Source organism: Lynx rufus, unplaced genomic scaffold (genome assembly GCF_022079265.1).
Source record: "Lynx rufus isolate CCGP_SWC_20201006 ecotype Redwood Valley unplaced genomic scaffold, mLynRuf1.p SCAF_16, whole genome shotgun sequence".
Classification (NCBI taxonomy): Eukaryota; Metazoa; Chordata; class Mammalia; order Carnivora; family Felidae; genus Lynx; species Lynx rufus.
In genome coordinates, this window is record NW_025814830.1 from 29,841,779 (window position 1) to 29,865,700 (window position 23,922).

Genomic DNA, 23,922 nt, shown 5'->3' on the forward strand with positions numbered 1-23,922 from the left:
CTGTCCACAGCTGACTGATCATGATGGCACCGGGTGCTAAATATTGCCTCTCACGATTCAAAGGTGGAAGGGCCTCTGGAGATGGACCAATGGTGCCCCAGCTTGAGAGATGGGACACTGAAGCCCAGAGAGGTCAGAGAGCTAATGTAGAGGATGTGACTGCCAATTCAGTGCTCTCCCCACTGCTACTCTGTGCCAGGTGTTCAGCGTCCTTACTTTTCATGTGAAGTCATGGTGCAGGGAGGAGGGTGAGGGCATGATGCAAAGCCCATGTGAGTGCAAATCCTACCCATGTCACTTACAGCTACGTGACGTAAACCTCTCTGGCTTAGTACTTCCACTGTAAAAGGGGCAAAGAAAGGCACCGGGCTCAAAGGATTGAATGAGTTAATACGTGTAAAGAACTTAGAACAGTGTTTAGCACATCATAAGTGATCTATTAATATTAGCTATTACTTTATTTTTATTATACATAGCATAAGGCACATTTGTTACCTCCTGACAAATCAGCCAGGCCTGGGATGCTATTACTTTATTATTATCATGCATAACACAAGGAGTATTTATTTACCTCAAATCAGCCTGGCCTGGGGTGCCAGGTTATGGGTCCTGTGTGGTCTTTATCAATTGCAGGAGAATGTGGCCCTTGGGCAGAGAACATCATTCAGTCGCCCCACAAAACTATGATTGGAATTACAGGTATAAAGCCACGAGGAAGATGCTCTGTGCCTTAGATCAGGCACCAGAAGACACCTGCCATCTTTTTAACATTGTACTTTGAAATGATTCATATTTTCTTTAATTTAAATGAAAGACAAACTTTTTTTTTAACGTTTATTTATTTTTGACACAGAGAGAGACAAAGCATGAACAGGGGAGGGGCAGAGAGAGAGGGAGACACAGAATCCGAAACAGGCTCCAGGCTCTGAGCTGTCAGCACACAGCCCGACGCGGGACTCGAACTCACGGACCGTGAGATCATGACCTGAGCCGAAGTCCGACGCTCAACCGACCAAGCCACCCAGGCGCCCCATAAATGAAAGACAAACTGTTTATGATTACTAAAAATGAGAATCAATCTTATCCTAGACATAGAAGATAGCCAGAAAAGTATATATAGTGTATGAAAATATACTATATAAATATATATGTATTTCACTTATGGATCACTTCATTTGCTACCCATAGTTTGAGGTGGCAGCTTGCTCTTATTGAAAAGGTCTCAAGTAGTAGAGAAACATAGACATACCTAGGTCAAAGTCAGGCTTATCTTTCCCCAGGGAAGCTGACTGGATTCAGATCAGTGTCCACTTCTAGCTGTGTGACTTTGGCCAAGTAATTTAGACTCTGTGCTATAGTTATCCGTTAACAAAAAGGGCTCAAAAGTAATAGTAATTCCCTATTGGGGTCTTTGTGAAGTACAAATTTCAAAAGTGATTATAAAATGGCCTGGCACATAATAAATGCTATGTAATTCTTGAGATGCTTAAAGAGTAATAACTACTTTTCTTTGTTATTTTCAAGCCAGGTCTCCCTATTGCCTAAAAGAAAGCCTCCTTTGTGGGCATCTTACGCATTGGGCAAGAGTGGGGCCAAGTCTGGAGTGCGGTGCACCTGAAGGCTGTCGGGAGCACTAGATTTAACCTAAAAAAGGACCTGGAGAAATGTGCCCAGGGGCGCCTGGGTGGCGCAGTCGGTTAAGCGTCCGACTTCAGCCAGGTCACGATCTCGCGGTCCGGGAGTTCGAGCCCCGCGTCGGGCTCTGGGCTGATGGCTCAGAGCTTGGAGCCTGTTTCTGATTCTGTGTCTCCCTCTCTCTCTGCCCCTCCCCCGTTCATGCTCTGTCTCTCTCTGTCCCAAAAATAAATAAACGTTGAAAAAAAAAATCTTAAAAAAAAAGAAATGTGCCCATATATCTTTTCCCGCCTGGAGAACGGGCAGAGGCAGTGGTCTGTGTCCCCCAAACGGTGTACAGGATAAAAGGGTCCGAAAGCCCGACGTGGGGCCAGAGAAGAGACATGCCAGGGGAGGCAAAGGTCACGTCCACCCCCCATCCTCTGCACACAACTCTCTCAGGTGGCTCTGCACACCCACCCTCTGCCCCTTGCCCCCGCCAAGCCTGGGTCTGGAAGGAGAGGCCCGGGTTGCACACGGGCTCCCGGAAAGAGCGACCCCGGGGACACCTGCAGCGGGCCGGGGGTGGGGAAGGCGGCGAGGACCCAGGCAGAGAGTTCCCGGAACCGACGGGAACGGGGGCGACGGCCAACCGCGGGGAGACCGAGAGGGGGCGGGCAGGGGGCTGGGACACCGCGTGCCGACCCCTCCGCGCGGTGCGCACGGAGCCCGCCACCCTCCTGGACCCGTGCGCCCGGCCCCGCGGGGTGCACACAGCACAGCCAAGGACACGCCGCGCCGCGCGCTCTCCGCGGGGCGGGTGCAAGGGCCGGGGCGGGGCCTTTGCGCCCGGACCGCCCGCTCCCGCTATAAAGCCGGCCCTCCAGGGCCCAGGCTCCACCACGCCTCCAGCCATCAGCGGTGTGCCTCTTGTGTCGCCTGCTTTGGACTTTCGTCGTCACCTCGACTCCAGATGGATCCCAACTGCTCCTGCTCCGCCGGTAAGGGCCCCCGGCTCTGAGTCTTAGGGTGCAGTTTCCCAGGCCCGGACCACCTGTTCTTGGGGTTAGAAGAGCGACTGTTTTAGAATTCAGCTGAATCCCGTCGTGGGCACGTGCTGTGCTTTCTCCCCCGCCAAGCCCCTGAGAGCATTTCCGTTCTCTCTCTGCCCCCTGTGTTAGAGGGGAGGGTACTGGGGTCACGTCGAAGCCTCCTGTTGGTCGACGGCTGCTGACCTGGGACACAGTGCTCTGTTCAGGCCTTGGAGCCACCAGCACTTGATGGGAGGTGGGGCATTGCCTCCTTGGGGTTCAAGACCACAGGCCCTGGCTCTACTCTTAGGCCTTCGGAAGGCCCGAGACCTTCCGTGTGGAGTAAAAGCCGGAGGGGACCTACCTTTCCTAGCACCGCAGAGACAGGGAGTGGGGCTGCCCTTGCCCGTCCTGCGTGAGGAGCGAGCTCCTGGTACTGGGCACCGACCCGCAGGCCGCAGGAGGCGTGTGTTGCCCACCCACTGTGGCTCCTACGCCGCACTTGTGCTCACCGCGTCTCTTTCTCTCCCTGGCAGGTGGCTCCTGCACGTGCGCCGGCTCGTGCACGTGCAAAGAGTGCAGATGCACCTCCTGCAAGAAGAGTGAGTGTGGGGTGTTCTCCCAGGGGGGCTGGGCTGGGGCAGATGACCCAGCTTCTCTACATCCCCTTCCCTCAGCCCCTGACTCAGAATTGGCACTGAAAGTTCCTGCAGATAAGATGGTGGAGTCCCCCACCTCATCCTAGAACAGGGCAGCCGAGGCCCCTGCAGAGAGGTCAGCAAATCGTGTCAAGGATGCAGCCAGCACCAGAACCTAGGTCTCCTGCCTTCTGAACCCTCCAGTGTCCTGACACTTGATGTTCATGAATTTGATGACCCCGTGTGGTGTCTCTGACCTGGTGCAGCCCTTTCCTCTGCAGACAGCCCAGAACTTCCCTGACCCTCCTGGGTGCTGGTAGGCAGGGGATGCCCCCTCTCTGACCTTGACGACTTCCCTCACGTCACTGTGTGGTTCAGGGGGGCAAAGGACTAGCCTCCATTGTCCCTGGAGGCCCTGTCTCTGTGTCTGCAGGCGTTCTGCCCTGTCCTGGAATCAGATGGGGGCAAGACAGCCTCTTGCTAGGGGGTAGGACCCAGTTGTCTAGGGACAGAGCAGGCCATCCTCAACCCAGGGCCCTGCAGGGCTGGGGGCAGAGCTGTGCCGGGCCCGCTGTGGGAAGGGAGGTTCCTGGTGACCCACTTGGGCTCTGACCCACTCGGGCCTTTCTCCCCCAGGCTGCTGCTCCTGCTGCCCCGTGGGCTGTGCCAAGTGTGCCCAGGGCTGCATCTGCAAAGGGGCATCGGACAAGTGCAGCTGCTGCGCCTGATGTGGGGGAGCACCTGTTCCAGATGTAAATAGAGCAACATGTACAAACCTGCAGTTTTTTTTTTTTACTTTTTCATATTACCATGACCTGTTTGCTACATTCCTGTTTCCATAAAATACATGACTTATAACAAAACTTGAATAAAATAAAAGTTGAATTTATTCTGGCTCTCTTTTCATGCTTTGGATATAAGGGACCTCATATTCCCCATGGCTGGAGTGGAGGATTGGACCGTAAGTGCAGAGACCTGGGTCCTGGACCCCCAAGTATTAGCCCCTAACACTCTGTGCCTTATGGGAGTCAGGTTACCTCTGAATCAGTTTCTTGGATGAAAATGAAAGTATCTAGATGCCCTAACAGTATGGGGCAAATACAGTTCCCCTCAATTCTTGTGGGAAGTGTTTGTGGTCTACAACTTCTCAATATCTAATTAGGATTCCCTGCTGAGCTTTGATCCTCAGCAATGTTAGGCTTCAGAAGTACTCAGGAGGGTCGCCTGGCTGGCTTAGGTGGTAGAGTGTGCAACTCTTGTTTTGTTTTGTTTTTTATTTTTTTAAGTTTTCATCCAAATTAGTTAGCATATAGTGCAACAATGATTTCAGGAGTAGATTCCTTAGTTCCTCTTACCCATTTAGCCCATCCTCCCTCCCACAACCCCTCCAGTAACCCTCAGTTTGTTCTCCATATTTATGAATCTCTTCTGTTTTGTCTCCCTCCCTGTTTTTATAGTATTTTTGTTTCCCTTCCCTTATGTTCATCTGTTTTGTCTCTTAAAGCCCTCATATGAGTGAAGTCATATGATTGTTGTCTTTCTCTGACTGATTAATTTCACTCAGCATAATACCCTCCAGTTCCATCCATGTAGCTGCAAATAGCAAGATTTTATTCTTTTTGATCGCGAAGTAATACTCCATTGTGTATATATACCACATCTTTATCCATTCATCCACTGTGGACATTTGGGCTCTTTCTATACTTGGCTATTGTGGATAGTGCTGCTATAAACATGGTGCACGTGTCCCTTCGAAACAGCACACCTGTATCCCGTGGATAAATGCCTAGTAGTGCAATTGCTGGGTTGTAGGGTAGTTCTATTTTTAGTTTTTTTGAGGAACCTCCATACTGTTTTCCAGAGTGACTGCACGAGCTTGCATTCCCAGGAGTGTGCAACTCTTGATCTCGGGGTTTGGAGTTGTAGGTTCAAGGCCCACGTTGGATGTAGAGATTACTTAACTAAAATCTTTAAAAAAAAAAAAAAAAGTACTCTGGGGATGGAATCTACCTCCCCACTTGTTTGACTTTTCTTTACAGGGCTTGCTTCTGACACACCTGAAGGACCAATTTTTATTTTTTATTTTTGAGAGGAGAGAGAGAGAGAGAGAATGGGCCAGGAGGGGCAGAGAGAGGGAGAGGGAGAATCCCAAGCAGGCTCCATACTGAGAGTGAGGTGCCCAATGTGGGGCTCAAACCCACAAACCCTGAGATCATGAAACTGAGCTGAAATCAAGAGTCGGATGCTTAACTGTCTGAGCCATCTAGGCACCTCCCAATTTTTACTTTCCGACACAGATTTAGTTTTTGGCAAAATAAATTACTAAGAAAAAACTTTAAAAGGCACGATTTACAAAACCCATGTTTTGATTCAACAAATTTCCCTCTTGTTTTGAGGAACAAAATAACAAAACGTTTAAAAACTGCAAACGACACATGTATTCATCAAAGGTGTGCACTGAGCACTAGAAACAATTCACAAGGTGTGTGGACCACATACACCTTGAGTAGCACCGTCTCCAACACCCGCACAGGGAATCCGTCAGTGTTGGCTTGTCTAGTGCCACTGACAGGACACCCAGTACCCCTGAGAGCTCCCTGTTGTGACTTGGCTCTGAGTCTTTGGAAGTTCCTCCCCAGGTCAGGCTGGGATCCGCCCCTACAAAATCTGCCCTTGGCAACTTGAAACCAACAAAGTCACTAGGGAATTGGAGACAATTGCCCAGCCATTTCCCCACAAGAGGGAGGCCATCCAAGAACTGGTTCCAGATGAAGTACTTCATGTCTGTCTGTGCAGGGTGATGGTCAGTCCTGCAGTTTGGAAGTCTCTGCGGTGTTTATTAGGCAGGAGAGAGGCCTTGAGTGACTTGTAATTAGTGCCAACGGTTAGTCCCCCGGGGCTCTTTGTGGAGGGAATTGCTACTTGATGTTCAATCAAAGAGAAAGTGAGTCATGTGGCCCTGAATCAGGACCATGCTTGCCTGTGGGTGCCTGGTGTGAAAAGGGGATTTATGAAGCCAGCCCGTGCCCAGAGCATGGGCTTTGCTGTCAGGCAGTCTGGTTCACAGCTTACCTTGCCATTTCTTGGCCATGTGACCTGGGCAAGTTGTTGACACTTACGAAGCCCTCATTTCTTCATTTGTATAAAGGAGATGACATTTCAATGTAAGAAATTGAGTGAGATAGTGTCCTGGCTCCTGGCTAGGGCTCCACAAACAGTGGTCATTGTGGTCACCACAATATTCACACTGACATTTGTGGAGAGAGAATACTTCTAGCTCCCAACATGCTCCAGAGAAAGACTCTTTGGTTTGGAAGTATTACTCTGGAGGCTAGAGATGGGATTGGAAATTTGCTGACCTGGGGCCCAGGGGAGTGTGGATGTCCAGCAATAAGCCCCTAGGGACGGGATGCTGCCACCGCATTTGGACAGACACAAGAATCTTTCCCATCCTTTACGTCATTTGATCTGTACAGGAAAGAGTTAAAAGCGAACATGCAGGGACTGAAGTGATTGTGCCAACACCAGAGAGATTAAGCAACCAGCCCCAGGTCACACAGCTCCTAGTCAGAGTTATTAATTTATATACTACAGCTGACCTCACCCTCTGGCCACCACTGGCTGATCATGATGTCACTGGATGCTAAATCCTGCCTCTCATCATTCAGAGCTGGAAGGGTCCTTTGAGATAGTCTAGTTGTGCCCTATCTGGAGAGATGGGAAACCGAAGCCCAGACAGGTCACAGAGCTCTGCAGAGGATCTCACTGCCCTCTCAGTGCTCCTCCCACTGCTGCTCTGTGCCTCTCTGTCCTCACCTTTCATGCGAAGTCATGGTGCAGGGTGGAGGGTGAGGGCATGATGCTACAGTCAGCCTGCATGAGTGCAACGCCCCCTCGTGTCACTTACAGCTGCGTGACGTAAACCTCTCTGTGGCTCAGTCTCCTGCACTATAAAAGGGGAAAAATAGTAGGGCGGTGGCTCTTAGAATGAGATTATTTAATACAGGTAAAGAAATGAGAATGATGCCTGGACACAGTGAGTAATCCATAATATTAGCTATTATTTTATTAATAGCATTCATAGCATAGGAGACATTTCTCTACCTCCAGACAAATAAGCCCAGCCTGGTGGGCTTAGCTGCGTGTCCTGTGTTGTCTCCATCCACCCAATGAGCATGTGACCAATTGCCCAGAGAGAGTTATCCTCTCTTCTCACACAAGAAGGGTCGGCCCTGGGGATATAAAGCCATGAGCAAGACAGTCCAAGTCCTCATAATAGACACAGATGGATGCCTGCCATCTCTGCTGTCCTCTGCAACCGTATCTTACTTAACATTTTCTTTTGAATGATTCATATTTTTTGAAATACATTTATATGAAAAGCAAAGTCTTTTACCACTACTGAAAATGAGAATGAGTTTACTTCCAGACATAGAAGTGTGCTATAAAATCATGTATCATATATATATATGTATATATACACATATATATATGATTACATATACATATATATCATATATTACATATACATATACATATATATATATACATATATATATATACTCCTTTTGTTTCACTTTGTCACTCCCAAGATTGAGCTTGACACAGTAGAGTGGAGCTAAAGACATATCTCTGGGCCGAAGGGAGGCTTTATCATTTACTTTCTTTCCCTCCAGCAGTGGCTGGAACCATATCCAGGGTACCACCTCCCAGCACCGTGACCCTGGGTTAGCTACCTTAAACTCCATGTGCTGTGTGCACTTTTGCCTTTGGGAAACTGGCTCGTAACTAATCTCCCCTTTATGATTGCTATTGGGGGCACCTGGGTGGCTCAGCTGGTTAAGGGACTGACTCTTGGTTTCTGTTCAGGTCACAATCTCTCTGTGAGTTCGAGCCCCACATCAATCTCCGTGCTGACAGTAGATTGGGATTCTCTCTCTAACCTTCCCTCTGCCCTTCCTGTGCTTGCATGTGCTCTCTCAAAATAAATAAACAAACTTAAAAAAAAATTAAAAACATAAAGGATCACTGGTAGGGTTCAAATAGCCAAGATGAGACACAAGGATGGGAACACACTAAATGCTATGCAGTTGCCAGGAACACAGAGAGGGACAGAACCACTTGTCTTACTTTGTTATTGGATGCCGGGTTCACCTATCACATACAAAGATCCCTTCCCATGCTTTGGGCACCTCCATCATGAGTGGGGTGAATTGGCAGGGCTGAGGAAAGCCCCTAGAAAGTTTAGGCGAAGGGGCACCCGGACAAACGGGCCCACACATCCCTTCCGCGGTAGAGAATACAAAGAACGAAGGGAGCCACAGGCGTGTGCTCACTGCGTTGCTGTGTACAAGACAAACACGCCCTAAGGCCCACAATAGGGGACCTAGACAGGCAATGGCTGGCAAGGAAGGGAGGAGGAAGTCACTAAATACTAGGTAATTCTTGGAATGCTGAAAGGGAAATTACCGCTTTTCTCACTTTGTTATTTAAAGTCAGGTCGCCCTATCACCTAAAAGAATCCCTCCGTTGTGGGCATCTTACCCACTGGGCACCGGCTGGAGTGGGGTGCATCCGCAGGTTGTGGCAAGCCCTGCTTTTAACCGAAAGAAGGGCCCAGACAATCGCGCCCATATATCCTTTCGCTCCTGGAGAACGGGCAGAGGCAGTGGTCTGTGCCTGCCAAACGGTGTACCGCATAAAAGGGTCCGAAAGCCCCACGTGGGGCCAGAGAAGAGACATGCCAGGGGAGGCAAAGGTCACGTCCACCCCCCATCCTCTGCACACAACTCTCTCAGGTGGCTCTGCACACCCACCCTCTGCCCCTTGCCCCCGCCAAGCCTGGGTCTGGAAGGAGAGGCCCGGGTTGCACACGGGCTCCGGGAAAAGGGAGACCCCGGGGACACCTGCAGCGGGCCGGGGGTGGGGAAGGCGGCGAGGACCCAGGCAGAGAGTTCCCGGAACCGACGGGAACGGGGGCGACGGCCAACCGCGGGGAGACCGAGAGGGGGCGGGCAGGGGGCTGGGACACCGCGTGCCGACCCCTCCGCGCGGTGCGCACGGAGCCCGCCACCCTCCTGGACCCGTGCGCCCGGCCCCGCGGGGTGCACACAGCACAGCCAAGGACACGCCGGGCCGCGCGCTCTCCGCGGGGCGGGTGCAAGGGCCGGGGCGGGGCCTTTGCGCCCGGACCGCCCGCTCCCGCTATAAAGCCGGCCCTCCAGGGCCCAGGCTCCACCACGCCTCCAGCCATCAGCGGTGTGCCTCTTGTGTCGCCTGCTTTGGACTTTCGTCGTCACCTCGACTCCAGATGGACCCCAACTGCTCCTGCTCCGCCGGTAAGGGCCCCCGGCTCTGAGTCTTAGGGTGCAGTTTCCCAGGCCCGGACCGCCTGTTCTTGGGGTTAGAAGAGCGACTGTTTTAGAATTCAGCTGAATCCCGTCGTGGGCACGTGCTGTGCTTTCTCCCCCGCCAAGCCCCTGAGAGCATTTCCGTTCTCTCTCTGCCCCCTGTGTTAGAGGGGAGGGTACTGGGGTCACGTCGAAGCCTCCTGTTGGTCGAGGGCTGCTGACCTGGGACACAGTGCTCTGTTCAGGCCTTGGAGCCACCAGCACTTGATGGGAGGTGGGGCATTGCCTCCTTGGGGTTCAAGACCACAGGCCCTGGCTCTACTCTTAGGCCTTCGGAAGGCCCGAGACCTTCCGTGTGGAGTAAAAGCCGGAGGGGACCTACCTTTCCTAGCACCGCAGAGACAGGGAGTGGGGCTGCCCTTGCCCGTCCTGCGTGAGGAGCGAGCTCCTGGTGCTGGGCACCGACCCGGAGGCCGCAGGGGGCGTGTGTTGCCCACCCACTGTGGCTCCTACGCCGCACTTGTGCTCACCGCGTCTCTTTCTCTCCCTGGCAGGTGGCTCCTGCACGTGCGCCGGCTCGTGCACGTGCAAAGAGTGCAGATGCACCTCCTGCAAGAAGAGTGAGTGTGGGGTGTTCTCCCAGGGGGGCTGGGCTGGGGCAGATGACCCAGCTTCTCTACATCCCCTTCCCTCAGCCCCTGACTCAGAATTGGCACTGAAAGTTCCTGCAGATAAGATGGTGGAGTCCCCCACCTCATCCTAGAACAGGGCAGCCGAGGCCCCTGCAGAGAGGTCAGCAAATCGTGTCAAGGATGCAGCCAGCACCAGAACCTAGGTCTCCTGCCTTCTGAACCCTCCAGTGTCCTGACACTTGATGTTCATGAATTTGATGACCCCGTGTGGTGTCTCTGACCTGGTGCAGCCCTTTCCTCTGCAGACAGCCCAGAACTTCCCTGGCCCTCCTGGGTGCTGGTAGGCAGGGGATGCCCCCTCTCTGACCTTGACGACTTCCTTCGCGTCACTGTGTGGTTCAGGGGGGCAAAGGACTAGCCTCCATTGTCCCTGGAGGCCCTGTCTCTGTGTCTGCAGGCGTTCTGCCCTGTCCTGGAATCAGATGGGGGCAAGACAGCCTCTTGCTAGGGGGTAGGACCCAGTTGTCTAGGGACAGAGCAGGCCATCCTCAACCCAGGGCCCTGCAGGGCTGGGGGCAGAGCTGTGCCGGGCCCGCTGTGGGAAGGGAGGTTCCTGGTGACCCACTTGGGCTCTGACCCACTCGGGCCTTTCTCCCCCAGGCTGCTGCTCCTGCTGCCCCGTGGGCTGTGCCAAGTGTGCCCAGGGCTGCATCTGCAAAGGGGCATCGGACAAGTGCAGCTGCTGCGCCTGATGTGGGGGAGCACCTGTTCCAGATGTAAATAGAGCAACATGTACAAACCTGCAGTTTTTTTTTTTTTTTACTTTTTCATATTACCATGACCTGTTTGCTACATTCCTGTTTCTGTGAGATATTTGAATGACAATAAATCATCTAGACTCTTCTGGCTCCAGGTGTCTAGCAGTGTGTTGGGAAGGTGGGACTTGGTTCTAGTTGGGTTAAGGGGGACTTGGGTTGGGGGAAGTTGAGGGGGTGGGCATGGGAAGTGGGGGTAGGGCAGGGTTTCCTGCAGTCTGGCTGGTCCACCTCCTTTGAGGCCCTTCTTTGACAGCTATGACAGCCTCCACTGCCTTCCAGAATGTCCCCACCCTTCGTTGTATCTGTGTCACTCCCCGTATTCACTCAATAGCCACCTATGGTGCATCCAGTGAATACACAGGCATTGGGTTCTACTTGTCGAGGTCACATAGAGCTTACAGACTGCCTGGGAGAGAGAAGTTCTGAATCGAAAATACATGTCTGTGACTGAGCATGCTGTTGGGTGAGCCCAAGTGGGGAGACCTGCCATGGGAGCTGCCTTCCTGTCAGAGGGGACTGCTTGAGCAAAGGCCCTGATGTGTAGGCCCACATGGCTGGGTAAGTGTGCGAATGGAGTGTTCCAAGTTCACTTCGGAGACTGCGTGTCTCCATCTGCCAGACTCCCCACCTGGCTGCCCTCTGAGCCACTTGGAGGTGGGACAGGGGAAGAGAGGACCACACCAGGGTCCCCCTTTCCTCTTCCCAGCTTCCATTCTGATTTCTTAGGTGTAAGATGGGCTGGGGAACCCAGATTTTAACAAGGACGTAAGGTTGTAACCCACTGGGGCGGTCACATGGAGCATTTAGTGAAATGAAATGAGCCTCTGCCAGGAAATATTTCCACCCTGGTTGGAATTTGAGGCCAAGTCCCCCAGTGTGTGGCTGCCTGTCCTGGGGGCCAAGAGAACACGGAGGTACCAGGTTCCTGTCAGTCTGTGGAGGAAGAGGCGGGTAGGCCTTGCCCTGCAGGATGTGGCAAGTGTTTTCGTAGAGACCAAATCAGGCAGAAGGGGTGGGCAGCCCCCGGGGGGGCTCATACTACAGAGACACCACCCCGGTGTGGATGGGCTGGTGTCCTCGTCACTGTTTCCTAGTGAGAGCCTGGCACAGACCCTGTGGCTCTTGGACAGGAGAGTGATGTGCTATTGCCACGTTTGCTTTGGAAGTCCTGCTGCCACAGTCACAGACGGGCCCAGTTATTTCACAACTCCGCCTTTGGGACTCACAGCTGCCAATCCTCTCCGTGGAAGGGTACAGAATGTTTTCATTCGGCCTGACAAACACAATCATCGGCCTGCAGCGTTTTACTTTTCAAGTCCTGTGTGAAGTAGCCTTCTCGATTCCTCCCTGAGCCCCCCATCTCCCCAAGGGGTGGGTGGGGCATGACCATTACGGTGGCAGCTCAAGAGATTAATTTACAATAGTTTTTTTTTTTTTTAATGAATATGATTGCATCAGAATGGCTCATTTAATTCCAGAAGCCAATACCTTGTTCGGCTGGTAAGGCAGTTAAACACGGCTGCTCTGGGGCCAGATTGCCTGGCTAGAACCACAGCTCTACTACTTAGCCAAGTTATGGGGCCTGTTTGTGCCTTGTAGTTCTCATCTGTAAAGTGGGGGCAGTAAAAGTGAGGTTAGGCGCCATATCTGACAATCAGTAGGTAGATCCATAAATGCTCTCTCCTGGATTCAAAGAACACTTATTGGACCTCTGCTACATGTAAATCACTGTGCTGTGCTGGGCACAGAGGAAGATAATATGTAAATAAGACCCAATCCCTTTGCAAAACTGGAAGAGTTTATTCAAGTCCCTGTTGAATTCAGAGAGCTTTTATTTATCATTTCTAGACACAGCTCCTGAGCTGGGGCAGAGAGTGACACAGAGTCTGAACATACCTGCCTTTAGGAGAAGGCAGAGAAGACTCTAGGTATGAAAGCCTTGGAGAAGGGTGTGATTCAATCTGACTAGGAGGCCAAGAGAAAACTATTCATTCATTCATTCATTCATTCATTCATTTGTTCATTCGCATGGTCACTCTTTGGCCAGAACTGATTGGAGAATTGGTGAGTAGGCTGGAAGAGTAGGGGGTTAACTCTTCCGGGAAAGGGGGGAGGCTGGCATGACATCCCTGACCGAGGCAGATGCTTCGTATTAGATGAACCAATCAGATCCTCTCCCCTGAGGAGCATAGTTTCCAGGTGCAGGTACAGGAACAAACGGTAACTGGAGCTCTTGCTGTAATTGGACCTACATCATGGGAACAATAAGAATGCACCCAAATGGTAGCCACAAGGATGATTAGACCAAACTACAGATTTGTTTTCTGTGAGCACTGCTGTCCCTCTCAGTCTTCCGGAGACTCGGAAAGCTGAGCATCTGCCCGGAAGAGTCCCAGTGACCTCACTTCCCTCTGAACTCTGAAAGCAAACCCCATAGCAGTTAGGGCCCCTTGAATGACAGCAACAGATACACTTGATCTTAGCCAAAAGGCCGAGAAGCGACGACGACAGCAACAGAAATGGACTCTGGCCAAATTAGGTAAAAAAGAAATTCGTTGAAAGGGTATAGGAGACGGTGTAACTGATAGGGAGGGTGGAGAACGAGGCCCAGAAAATGGTCAGGAGCCGTGGGATGGGGTGGGGGTGGGGCTGTCAGCAGCAGTTCGTGTCCCGGGAGCAGCCTGGCTGGGCCGCTGCTGTTGGCATAACGGTCACCTCCACTTCTCACTGCCCCCGTCACTGCCACCGGCCACAGCTCTTGCAAATGAATCTAGACTGCCCACTAAGCTCTCCGCCTCCTGCCCAAGACCCAAAGTCCCAGGAAGTCCAGCTGGCTGGGGGTAGGGAAGAGGCATATCTGGCCACCTTTGGATTCCCTGCAGATGCCCCAGACTGACCCCGGCAGGAAACCAGTGAGCCATGGGAGAGTTTAATAAAGGATTTTTTTTCTTTTTTTTTTTTTTAAGGTTTATTCATTTTTCAGAGACACAGAGAGACAAAGCGTGAGTGGGGGAGGGGTAGAGAGAGAGGGAGACACAGAATCTGAAACAGGCTCCAGGCTCGTGCTGTCAGCACAGAGCCCAACGTGGGGCTCGAACTCACAAACCGCGAGATCATGACCTGAGCTGAAGTCAGACGCTTAACCGACTGAGCCACCCAGGTGCCCCCCTTTTTTTTTTTTTTTTTTTTTTATCAAGGAGTTGGAAGCAGTGAGAGAATTGACCAAGCAATGGAGGCCCTGGCCGGCCTATGCCTGAAGAGCCAGAGGGAGGGGTTGTCACTGGACAGAGAGCAGCTGTCGCTGTAGGAGAGGATGCCCCAACAAGAGCTGTGACCTTCAGGTGGCATCTGACCTTGCAAGGGAGCCCGGGGAATACATTCCGTGACCTCCTGCCCTCCCCCAACCAGATGCCGTTAGGTTCCCGCCCTCTACCTGGCTCATAGAGGGGAGGGTGGATGGTGGATCTGGAAAATACTCGGCACACCTTGCAAATGGAGTGTGCCTCCATCAACAAAAGCTGCGTCTCTTCCTTGCACCCTAGAAGAATCTCACTGATCTAAGGATGAATTGAGCTCAGGGAGCTGGAGGGAGGGAGGGGGTCAGGGGTGATGGTAGAAGGCCAGTGATAGGAAGGAGGCATGGTGGGACATTGGAGGTCTCTCAGAAGGCCTGCAGGTGTGGCCCAGCAAATTTGCTCAGAGCCCCGTGAGGAGGAGGGTGGAGGAAAAACTGAATCACACACCTAAGTCCCCGTGGGACTCTCACCTGGCCCCACCTAAGGCATCACAATACCCATTGAACCACCCTTTCCAAGTGATCCCTGAGGCCACTCCTGGCTGGCTGCAGTCCCACCCACATCCACCTCCACCCCCAGGGCAAAGCCGTGAAGTCAGCAGAGCCTGCCTCTCTACTTTCCCCCACATCTCACCACCACACCCAGATCCTTCCTGGCCCCTTCTTTCCTCTGATAGCACAGAGCCCAAAGTGGGGCTCCAACTCACTAACCGTGAGATCATGACCTGAGTCAAAGTCAAGAGTGGGACACTTAACAGACTGAGCCACCCAGGTACCCCTGCAGACTCTTCTATCTAGCAAGGATAGGGAGGTTGGGGTATATTGTAAAGGTTGGCTGGTTTTTGCCTCGCAGCCAGCAGTGGGGGACTTCTCACGAGTCAGAGATCCCTCCTGGCCTCTGCCTTTGCCTGCACAGACTCAGTGATTCTTGAGCATCAAGGGAGGAGGCTGAGGCAAGGCTGGAGAGCTGGTGTCATCACTGATGCTTGGGTGATGTGAAAGACTCACTGGCCTAGTCCCCAGAGATTGCCTAGCAAACTGGGGGATGGCATCTCAGCCCCGTCACCAGCCACTCTGGCCTGCCTGACACATCATTGCCATTGCTGGGGGTAGGGGTATTGCCATATATAAACCTCTGGACTCTACTCCCTCCAAGGCACTTCCTGTGCCCACCCACAACAAAGCTAACCTACATACTCTACCAGCAAGCCATCCAGGGGTCTAGGATCACCCCAACTTTGACAGAGTCACATTGTCTTTCAGAAAGAGAAGGCAATGCTTCACCCAGAAAAGGGACTCTCCGGGGGGTACATTCAGGGTTGTGATGGACATTGGTCAAGTCTGGCAGTCTGGGATGCATTCTCTAACTTCCTTCTGGTGAACCCCCTCCGCCCACATTGTGCCCAGCCTCAGAGGGAGGGGACACCCAGGAGTCTGAGTAAAAAAGGTAGAAGTTCAGATCCTTGTTCCCCAACGAGCCTCAACCAATCAGATGTTCCCCTTTGGAACTCACACATGGACTAGAATGAATTCCGAGGATATTCCTCATAGGCACATGCCCTGACCAGATTCTTTGGGCCCTGAGACCAGGCCTGTGGATCCTGTGTCCCAACGTTGTGGCATTTCCTTGGCTCCTGCCCTCTTTCCAAGCCTGGACCCACAGTGCTCCCCACCCCTACCCACTTTTTACCATTCCAGCAAATGATGCTTAGCTTAATTCCCTTAAGGAGTTTGGGGAAGATGTTGGTGGGCCAAGGGGGCATCATAGCACCAGTCTGTGGCATCATAGGACCACCCACTGAGCCCAAGATTGGCCTCATCGGACCCTCAGAGCCTAAGACTCTGAGGGCAGAACAAGTCCAGAGACCTGGATATCACCTCCCATCCTGGACCACATTCCTTCTTGCCTGGGCCTGTAAGTCACACCCATGGGTGAGGTTTTTTTCTGGGCAGGTAGGCATTTCCTGCCCTTGGGGCCTGCCACTCTTCAGGCCTGGGAAAATTACTTTCCTGGCAGAGATTCATAGTTTGTACCAATCAGATGAGCCTCCTCATATCCCTATGGGCCACATGGTAACGGGTCCCTGGTATAGGTGAAAAAACAAGGCAAGTCCCCAAGGCAAACTCCCTCAGAAGGAAAGTGCTCAAAGAGGGCATGTGTGCGGGGCCCTTAACACCACTGACTCCTCTTAGAGTCTGCCCACCTCAGTGTGGGCCCTTGCCTCTCCTGGAGGAGGGGACAGTGCAAGAAAAGTCTTGGACATGGGAAAAAGAGCCTTGTTCAATCATTTCCCCGATAGAAGGGAGCCGTAGAGGGTTAAGGGGCAAAGAAACAATGTGACTGCTGCTGTTCACATATTCATTCCTGGGTACTTCCGCCGTGCTGGGCCAGTGACAAGGACTGATTAGTACTGATGAATTAGACAGCCTTTGCCTTCTAGGTGTCTTCAGTCCACTGGAGGTATGTGGGCAGAGTCAAGTGCACGAATCATTTCAACATAGGGTGATAGAGGGCAGGATGGAATCAAGTAGACTCCCACCTCTCGGCCACCACCTCCACTGCAGCCACGCCGGTCCAAGCTGCCATCTGCTCTCACCCTGGTCTCTACCTGGTCTCCCTATGTCTGTCTGCCTTGGCCCCTTGAAGTCTCTACTCAGCCCAGCAGCCAGAGGGGTCTTCTGCTCAAAACCCAACATTGGTCTCCATCTCACTCTGTGTGCCAAGTACTCACAAGGACCCACGGATAGAGCCTATGGATGCACATCCTTTTTTAGAACATTAGATTTTTAAATTTCTGCCAGTGAAATGGGTGCAAAATGATATCTCACTGTGACTTTGATTTGCATTTTCTTGATCGCTGATGGTATGGAGCATCTCTTCATATGTTTATTGCCATGTGTTTCTTTCTCTGAAAAATGCCTGTCTATATCTTGTGCTCACTAAGAGAAAGAAAACAAGTGAAGTCCAAACCTTATTCAGATTTCCTTAATTTTTACCTGATGTCCTTTTTCTGTTCCAGGGAAGATACCGTATCGCATCTAACCATCAAGTGTCCTTCGGCCACTCTGGGCTGTGACAGTTTCTCAGACTTTCCTTGTTTTTGATGACCTTGACAGTTTTGAGGAGTACTGATCAGGTGTTTTGTGGGGTGTCCCCTCTATGGAATTTGCTGTTTTTCTCATTACTAGACTAGGGTTATCGGTTTGGGTGGGGGTGAGGGGTGTTGGGGAGGGGTAGGTGGGGACCACAGAGTTCCTCATGATATCTTCTCAAGAGTATAATATTATCAACATAACTTATCACTGTTGATGTTGACCTTGACCACCTGGCCGAGGTAATATTTTTCAGGTGTCTCTACTGTAAGGTTATTCTTTTTTGCCCCCATCTCCACACCGTAGTCTTTGGAAGGAAGTCACTTTGTACTTGAAGTTAAGCTCCTCAAGAGCCAGTATCTACATAAATTATTTGGAATTCCATCCAGGAGATTTGTTTCTTTTCTACTTATCTGTTTGTTCAAGTATTTGTTTATATTAGCATGGGTTCGTAGATATTTATTTTATACTTTGGGTTAGGATCCAGAATCGTTTTATTTATTTTGTTGCTCAAATTGTTCCAGCTCTGGCCCCCAAGAGCTCTTTCAGTCGTCTCCTGGGTCCTTTTGACATACCCCTATCATTGTGGGTTTTCTTTCCTGTTTTTTTTTTTTTAATCACTTCATTACTTTCCATTTGTGCACATTTTTCTGTGGGTTGTTTGTACCCTTCTTATTATGTTATAGACATTCATTATACACCCTTGAAATTCAACCTTTGTCTGAGTCTTTTGATGGGCAAACATTCGTACTTCTAGTTAAAATGATCAAATTTTATTATATAATCAGTTCTTTTGTGGCTCGTTTAGGAAATCTTTTGCTACTGTGAAGTCTGAAAGATATTTGAATACCTAAAAATATCTAAAATATATCTTGTAAAGTTTTGTTTTTAAATGGAAGTCCTTCATCCATCTGGAATGGGATTTCTGTATATAGTAGTGAGACAAGAATCTAACTTCATCTTTTTCCTGGTGAGTAAGTGGGTCCATTTATTGCATGCTCCTTCTCTTCCCCGCTGACCTGACTTGCCACTTCTGTTAAGTACCAAAGTCCCATAGATATGCGGATCCATTTCTGAGCTCTGTTTTCCAACAAAGATTTTATTTTTAAGTAATCTCTACACCCAACATGGGGCTCAAACTCACAACCCCGAGATCAAGATTCGCATGTTCTTCTGATGGAGCCAGCCAGGCGCCCCCCCCCCCCCACTTTCTAAAACTTCAAAATAAGCCTTGATGTCTCCCCCTGCCTCTATTCCCAAGTCCCTAGTGTTCTTCAGAAATATCCTGGCTATCCCTGGCTCTTTCCTCTTCTATGTACATTTTAGAATCACCTTATTATAGTTCCATGGAAAAATTCCTGTAGATTCTGTTCAGAATTGCATTGAATCTGCAGATCAATTTGGGGAAAGCAGATTTTTCCCTATCTCAAACGACAAAAATTTATTTTCTCATGGTTCTGGAGGCCAGAAGTTTGAGCTCAGAGCGCCAGCATGAGCCCTCTTCCTGGCTTGCAGACAGCTGCCTTCTCACCGTGTCCTCACATGGCAGAGAATGAGTGAGAGCAGACGTCCTAAGAATATTAACCCTTCCTATCATGCAATGCGATAAGTTCAGGAAAATGCTGGTAAATGTTTAATGATCCGTTCCCCACAGGAAAAAAAATGCATTCATACACCTGAATATACCCATTTGTTATAAATTTTATTTTCATTTATTTTTTTATATTTATTTATTTGGGGGAGAGCATAAGTAAGGGAGGGGCAAAGAGAGGGGGACAGAGGATCCAAAGCGGGCTCTGTGCTGACAGGTTGACAACAGCAAGCCAGCTGTGGGGCTCGAACTCCGGAACCACAAGATCATGACCTGAGCCGAGCCGAAGTCAGATGCTCAACCGGCTGAGCCACCCAGATGCCCCAAGTTATTATAAATTGTAATGACATAAAGAATATATAGCATACAATTTAGAAAAAAATAACAAAATATCCAATACTCTTTACCGTACTCTTGTCATCCATATAGTCTATTGATTTTCACAAAATGCTTTCACTGATTTTTGCTCAACTCTTTTATCTGTAGCCGATCGATAGCTTGCAATTGATGAGTAAATACAGTTCCAATATGAATGCAGGCTCATATTTTCATTTTTATTAATGAGTAGGATGAAAGCCGCATAGGGTCTCTGTTGTGTACCCTTCTTTTTTTTAAACAACCCTTCACAAATGCAGACTCATTCTTAGGCCACTCAAAGACAAGCTTGGCTCAGTTTGACTCACTGGCCATAACTGACTGATCCTTGATATTCTTGAGATTGTTTACATCTATTGTATCTGATTGATGAAAATGCTATACAGTGGTGTATTACTGTGTCCCTTTGCCCCATTGTGTGTTCAGTGACCAAAATGTGTGGCTAGAAATCGGGCAATGTTTACGCTGCCTAAATTGGCAAACACTGAAAACCAGGGCTTAATTTTCAAGTCTAGACTTAAGATAGTGATACAGTAAATGCTGATAATGCAGACTGAATCCAAAATATGTAACCATTCCATTATGAGTAGCAGGAAGAATTGAGGGAAAAGGATCTTCTGGTATTTGAAACTACGATCCGATTCAGCAAAGAAATCATTCATATCATTGTAATGCACAAGTAAAGTTGCAACATACACCTTTCAGTACTGGCACCCTCATCTCCCAGTGCAGACTCTCCCGCACATGACCCAGTCCTGGCCAACCAGAGTTATGGGGTCAGCGATGGTCATGTGACCCAGCTTAGGCCAGTCAATCAGAGTGAATTCTGAGACATTTGCTTGAACTCTGGGACCATGGATGGTCTATTTCTGCTGGGGTTGCTACACTGCTGGGACCACCACAGGAAGAAAATGCATCTGAGTGTGAAGCTGACAGAGGAGGGCGGGACCAAGAATTGGAGAGAGTCCTGATGTGTTACTAGGGCACCCACAGCCCATGGGACTGCTTAGAATTTTCCTGGATTTTCAGTTAAGCAAGCCAATATGTGATTATGCTCTTTCACTGAGGCCAATCTGAGTTGGGCTGTTTGATTCTTGTAACTGAGTGTTTGGTCCATTTCAGATCCCGAGCCACAGCTCTGGTCTGGAAGGTACAGACAAGCTAGACCAGAAAGGATGCACAAGGGACCAGACAGCGGGAGAGCAGCGCCCTGTTTTGGATTTACCCCTCTTTGGAGGGCCTGATCTCAAGTCACTTGGTTCTGCTCTTGGGACCTTAGTTTCCCCGTCTGTCATCTCTTCTCAAAAGCGTGCAAAGATATGTTGAATTAAATAGAAGCCTCTTTGCCAAAGCACTGACAGTATTTTTCCTCCTGTCAGGGCGTCTGTGTTCAACAGGGAGAGCCCCCAGGGGCTGATCATGGAATACACCATCCTATAATGGCTCACATCAACAAATGCTTTCTCTTGCACAACTTCCTGGTGTGATACAGAAGGACGTTTGTTGTGGCCACTCACCGATGACTATGACACAGGAAGGTTCAGGGGAACGAGTGTGGGGCATGGAGTAAGCCAGCCCTGGGTTTTATTTCTGGCTTATGCCACTAACCACCTATGTGATCCTGGACAAGATACTTAGCTTCTCTGAGCCTCAGTTTATCCATCCACCAAATGAGACTATGAAGATTTAACAACAATGCCCAGCATAGAGAAGGTGCTCAATAAATGGTAGATATTATTACGATAAAGATGTGTGGCTTTCCACCAGATTAACAAGGATTTTAAAGTTTGACAATATCAAATAGGAATACTAACCCACCGCTTTGAGAGACCAAAGAGCTCTAAGACTCACCTACAAGGTTCTGGTTTTGACAAGTGAATGAGTTCATGCATTTCTTCTGGAATTAAAAGCAATTGTTTATGAAATAAAACTGAGACATAAACAAAGTCACAAGGTGGATAAATACTCAAGAGGCTCCCAACTCCTGACCCAATGCTGTCCTCAGAGCATCTCTCTTAAAGGCAGTCACATCTCAGCTCCAGCCCACTGTGCTGTGGCATGTGGGTTCAGTGTGGCCAGACCTTGAAAATTCTGAGGACAAATCGGAAACTGAACTTTTTTTTAATGAAATTTATTGTCAGATTGGTTTCCATACAACACTCAGTGCTCATCCCAACAGGTGCCATCACCCACTTTCCCCTCCCTCCCACACCCCCATCAACCCTCAGTTTGTTCTTAGTATTTAAGAGTCTCTTATGGTTTGCCTCCTTCCCTCTCTGTAACTTTTTCCCCCTCCCCCCACCCCCTGTTCTTCTGTTGAGGAAACCGAGCTTTTTATATAAGATATCCAGGTTTTTTTTTTTTTAATATTTTTTTTTCAACGTTTATTTTTATTTTTGGGACAGAGAGAGACAGAGCATGAACGGGGGAGGGGCAGAGAGAGAGGGAGACACAGAATCGGAAACAGGCTCCAGGCTCCAGGCTCCGAGCCATCAGCCCAGAGCCTGACGCGGGGCTCGAACTCACAGACCGCGAGATCGTGACCTGGCTGAAGTCGGACGCTTAACCGACTGCGCCACCCAGGCGCCCCAAGATATCCAGGTTTTTAAAAGATCATGTGGAAACCCAAAAGCATAATGCTAACTGAAATAGCCAGACACAAATAGACAAATACTGTATAAATCCACTTACAAGAAGTACTTTGAGTAGTCAATTTCATACAGACATGGAATAGAGGATACAGAGGGTTAGAGGAAGAAGGGGAATGGAGTTATTGTTTAATAGATACCATGTTTCTGTTTGGGAAGACGAAAAAGTTCTGGAAACGGGTGCACAGCATTGTGACTATTCTCACTGCCTCTTAATTGCACACATAAACATGGTTAAAATGGTGAATTCTATGTTATGTATATTTTGCTACAGTAAAAATAAATTATATTAGAAGAGAAGAGAGAGAGGAAAAAAAATTGAGTGGAGAAGTCAGAGCACCAGATTTGGCCAATTTGCAACGCCTGGTTGGGGTATCCCTATTTGGAATGCTAATTCTAGCCCATTTTCCCTCCATCTGCCCAAATTCTGCTCATCCTTCAAGGACACCCCTTGGTGTCCTTTGGCCCAAAGGTCACCCCTTTTCATCCCCCAAGGGTGACGGTCCAGGAACAGTGAGCCTGCTCTGTTGCATAGCGGAGCTAGCCTCTTGAGAAACACACTCTCCAAGTCGCCATAGACTCTACCCCTTTTTCTTGCCTTTTGGTCCACTTCACCCCTTTGTATTACCTCCCTGGCCATGTAGGCATCTGAGATTTCAATCAGGATCTATTTTCTCGTGTTCTTATACAATTCAGTGTTGCAGCATTATTGACTGATTGCTCCCTGCCAGACCTGCGGCCAAAGGCCAGGCTACAGAGGGGAGACCTAACGTGCCCCAGTCTCCCTTCATCAAGGATGAGGCTTCGTTGTTTGTTGCTTTAATTCTGGGTGTCTCAGCCCGCACACCACTGACATTTTGGCCTTTGTGGTGGAGGCTGTCCTATGGATCCCTGGCTTCCACCTGCTAGATGCCAGTAGCACTTCCCTAGTTGTAACAACCAAAAATATTTCCAGATCTTTCCAAATGTCCTCTGGGGGTCAAAACAATCCCCAGCTGAGAACTGGTTTAATTCATCGATTCATTTACCCGGTAAGTGCTTCCTTAAAATGAATATCCAAATCAAGGGTGGAGCGAGTAGTGGAAATCATAGGCAGGTTGAAAGCTAGATACGTTTTTTAAAATCAACAACATAATTTGGCAATGGTTACCCAGAATTCTAAGTAGTCTTCCTCCCAGGGTCACAAATCCCAGCTCAAATCTGCAAGTCTGAGTACTCTACAGGTTTTTGAAAAGGGATGGACTTCGCTTACTGGGTGTTTGCTGCCACCTGGTGGTAATTTTGTTCATTGCAAGCTTGAGGGAGTTTCACTGTTACTAGTCGAACAACCAGCCCATCAAAAAGTTAAGAGAATTCGACTTGCTTTCCTCAGATGCTAGAAAGCAGTTCTAAGCTCACAGCTAAGACAGACCAGCCCTTCGGAAAGTAGTTTGGAGATATCAGGAGCTGGTATAAGCGGCGACCTGCCGGTTTCCTAAGGTCTTAGTTTGAATTTTTGCCCCCACTTTTCCTACTACTAAAGGTCCTTTTTGGAGAGTGTTTAAAATTTGTGACCAAGTGCATTTGAATTCATTTTGTGAAGATATTTTTGAGAATTTGGCAGTACACTTGGAGATAATTAGACATATTTAGGATGTCATAAAATGGGGGCTTCTTGTATGAAAGCAGTGTTTTCCAAACCCATCTGAAATGAGAAACTAAGTAGGCCTAAGGTAGGGCCTTAGTGAATGTTAGCAGTTAACAGTGACTGTTACATTACAGCAAGCAGGTCTGGAAACCTCAGTCAGTGTATGGGGTTTCAGAGCTGTCACTATGATGCTCAGTCTGCTGTCTGACC

The 23,922-nt window shown here is 49.5% G+C and overlaps 2 protein-coding genes across 2 annotated transcripts; both read left to right on the forward strand.

Annotated features, from left to right (window-relative positions):
- The first annotated feature begins 2,579 nt into the window (after positions 1-2,579).
- LOC124511836 (metallothionein-2) lies at positions 2,580-4,102 on the forward strand. The gene is made up of 3 exons (XM_047079217.1): positions 2,580-2,615; positions 3,182-3,247; positions 3,920-4,102. Exons 1-3 carry the CDS (start codon positions 2,588-2,590, stop codon positions 4,009-4,011), a joined length of 186 nt encoding a protein of 61 aa, XP_046935173.1. The 5' UTR covers positions 2,580-2,587; the 3' UTR covers positions 4,012-4,102.
- Positions 4,103-9,551: 5,449 nt separating this feature from the next.
- Positions 9,552-11,167, forward strand: LOC124511837 (metallothionein-2). The gene is made up of 3 exons (XM_047079218.1): positions 9,552-9,621; positions 10,188-10,253; positions 10,926-11,167. The coding sequence occupies exons 1-3, from the start codon at positions 9,594-9,596 to the stop codon at positions 11,015-11,017; spliced, it is 186 nt and encodes a 61-aa protein (XP_046935174.1). The 5' UTR covers positions 9,552-9,593; the 3' UTR covers positions 11,018-11,167.
- Positions 11,168-23,922: the final 12,755 nt, after the last annotated feature.

Excerpts from the sequence above, each read along its gene's own strand:
- LOC124511836 (XM_047079217.1), top strand. The coding sequence starts at position 2,588 with ATGGATCCCAACTGCTCCTGCTCCGCCG. Across the intron at positions 2,616-3,181 it reads CAACTGCTCCTGCTCCGCCG|GTGGCTCCTGCACGTGCGCC; the intron begins GTAAGGGCCCCC and ends TCTCCCTGGCAG. Across the intron at positions 3,248-3,919 it reads ATGCACCTCCTGCAAGAAGA|GCTGCTGCTCCTGCTGCCCC; the intron begins GTGAGTGTGGGG and ends TTTCTCCCCCAG.
- LOC124511837 (XM_047079218.1), top strand. The coding sequence starts at position 9,594 with ATGGACCCCAACTGCTCCTGCTCCGCCG. Across the intron at positions 9,622-10,187 it reads CAACTGCTCCTGCTCCGCCG|GTGGCTCCTGCACGTGCGCC; the intron begins GTAAGGGCCCCC and ends TCTCCCTGGCAG. Across the intron at positions 10,254-10,925 it reads ATGCACCTCCTGCAAGAAGA|GCTGCTGCTCCTGCTGCCCC; the intron begins GTGAGTGTGGGG and ends TTTCTCCCCCAG.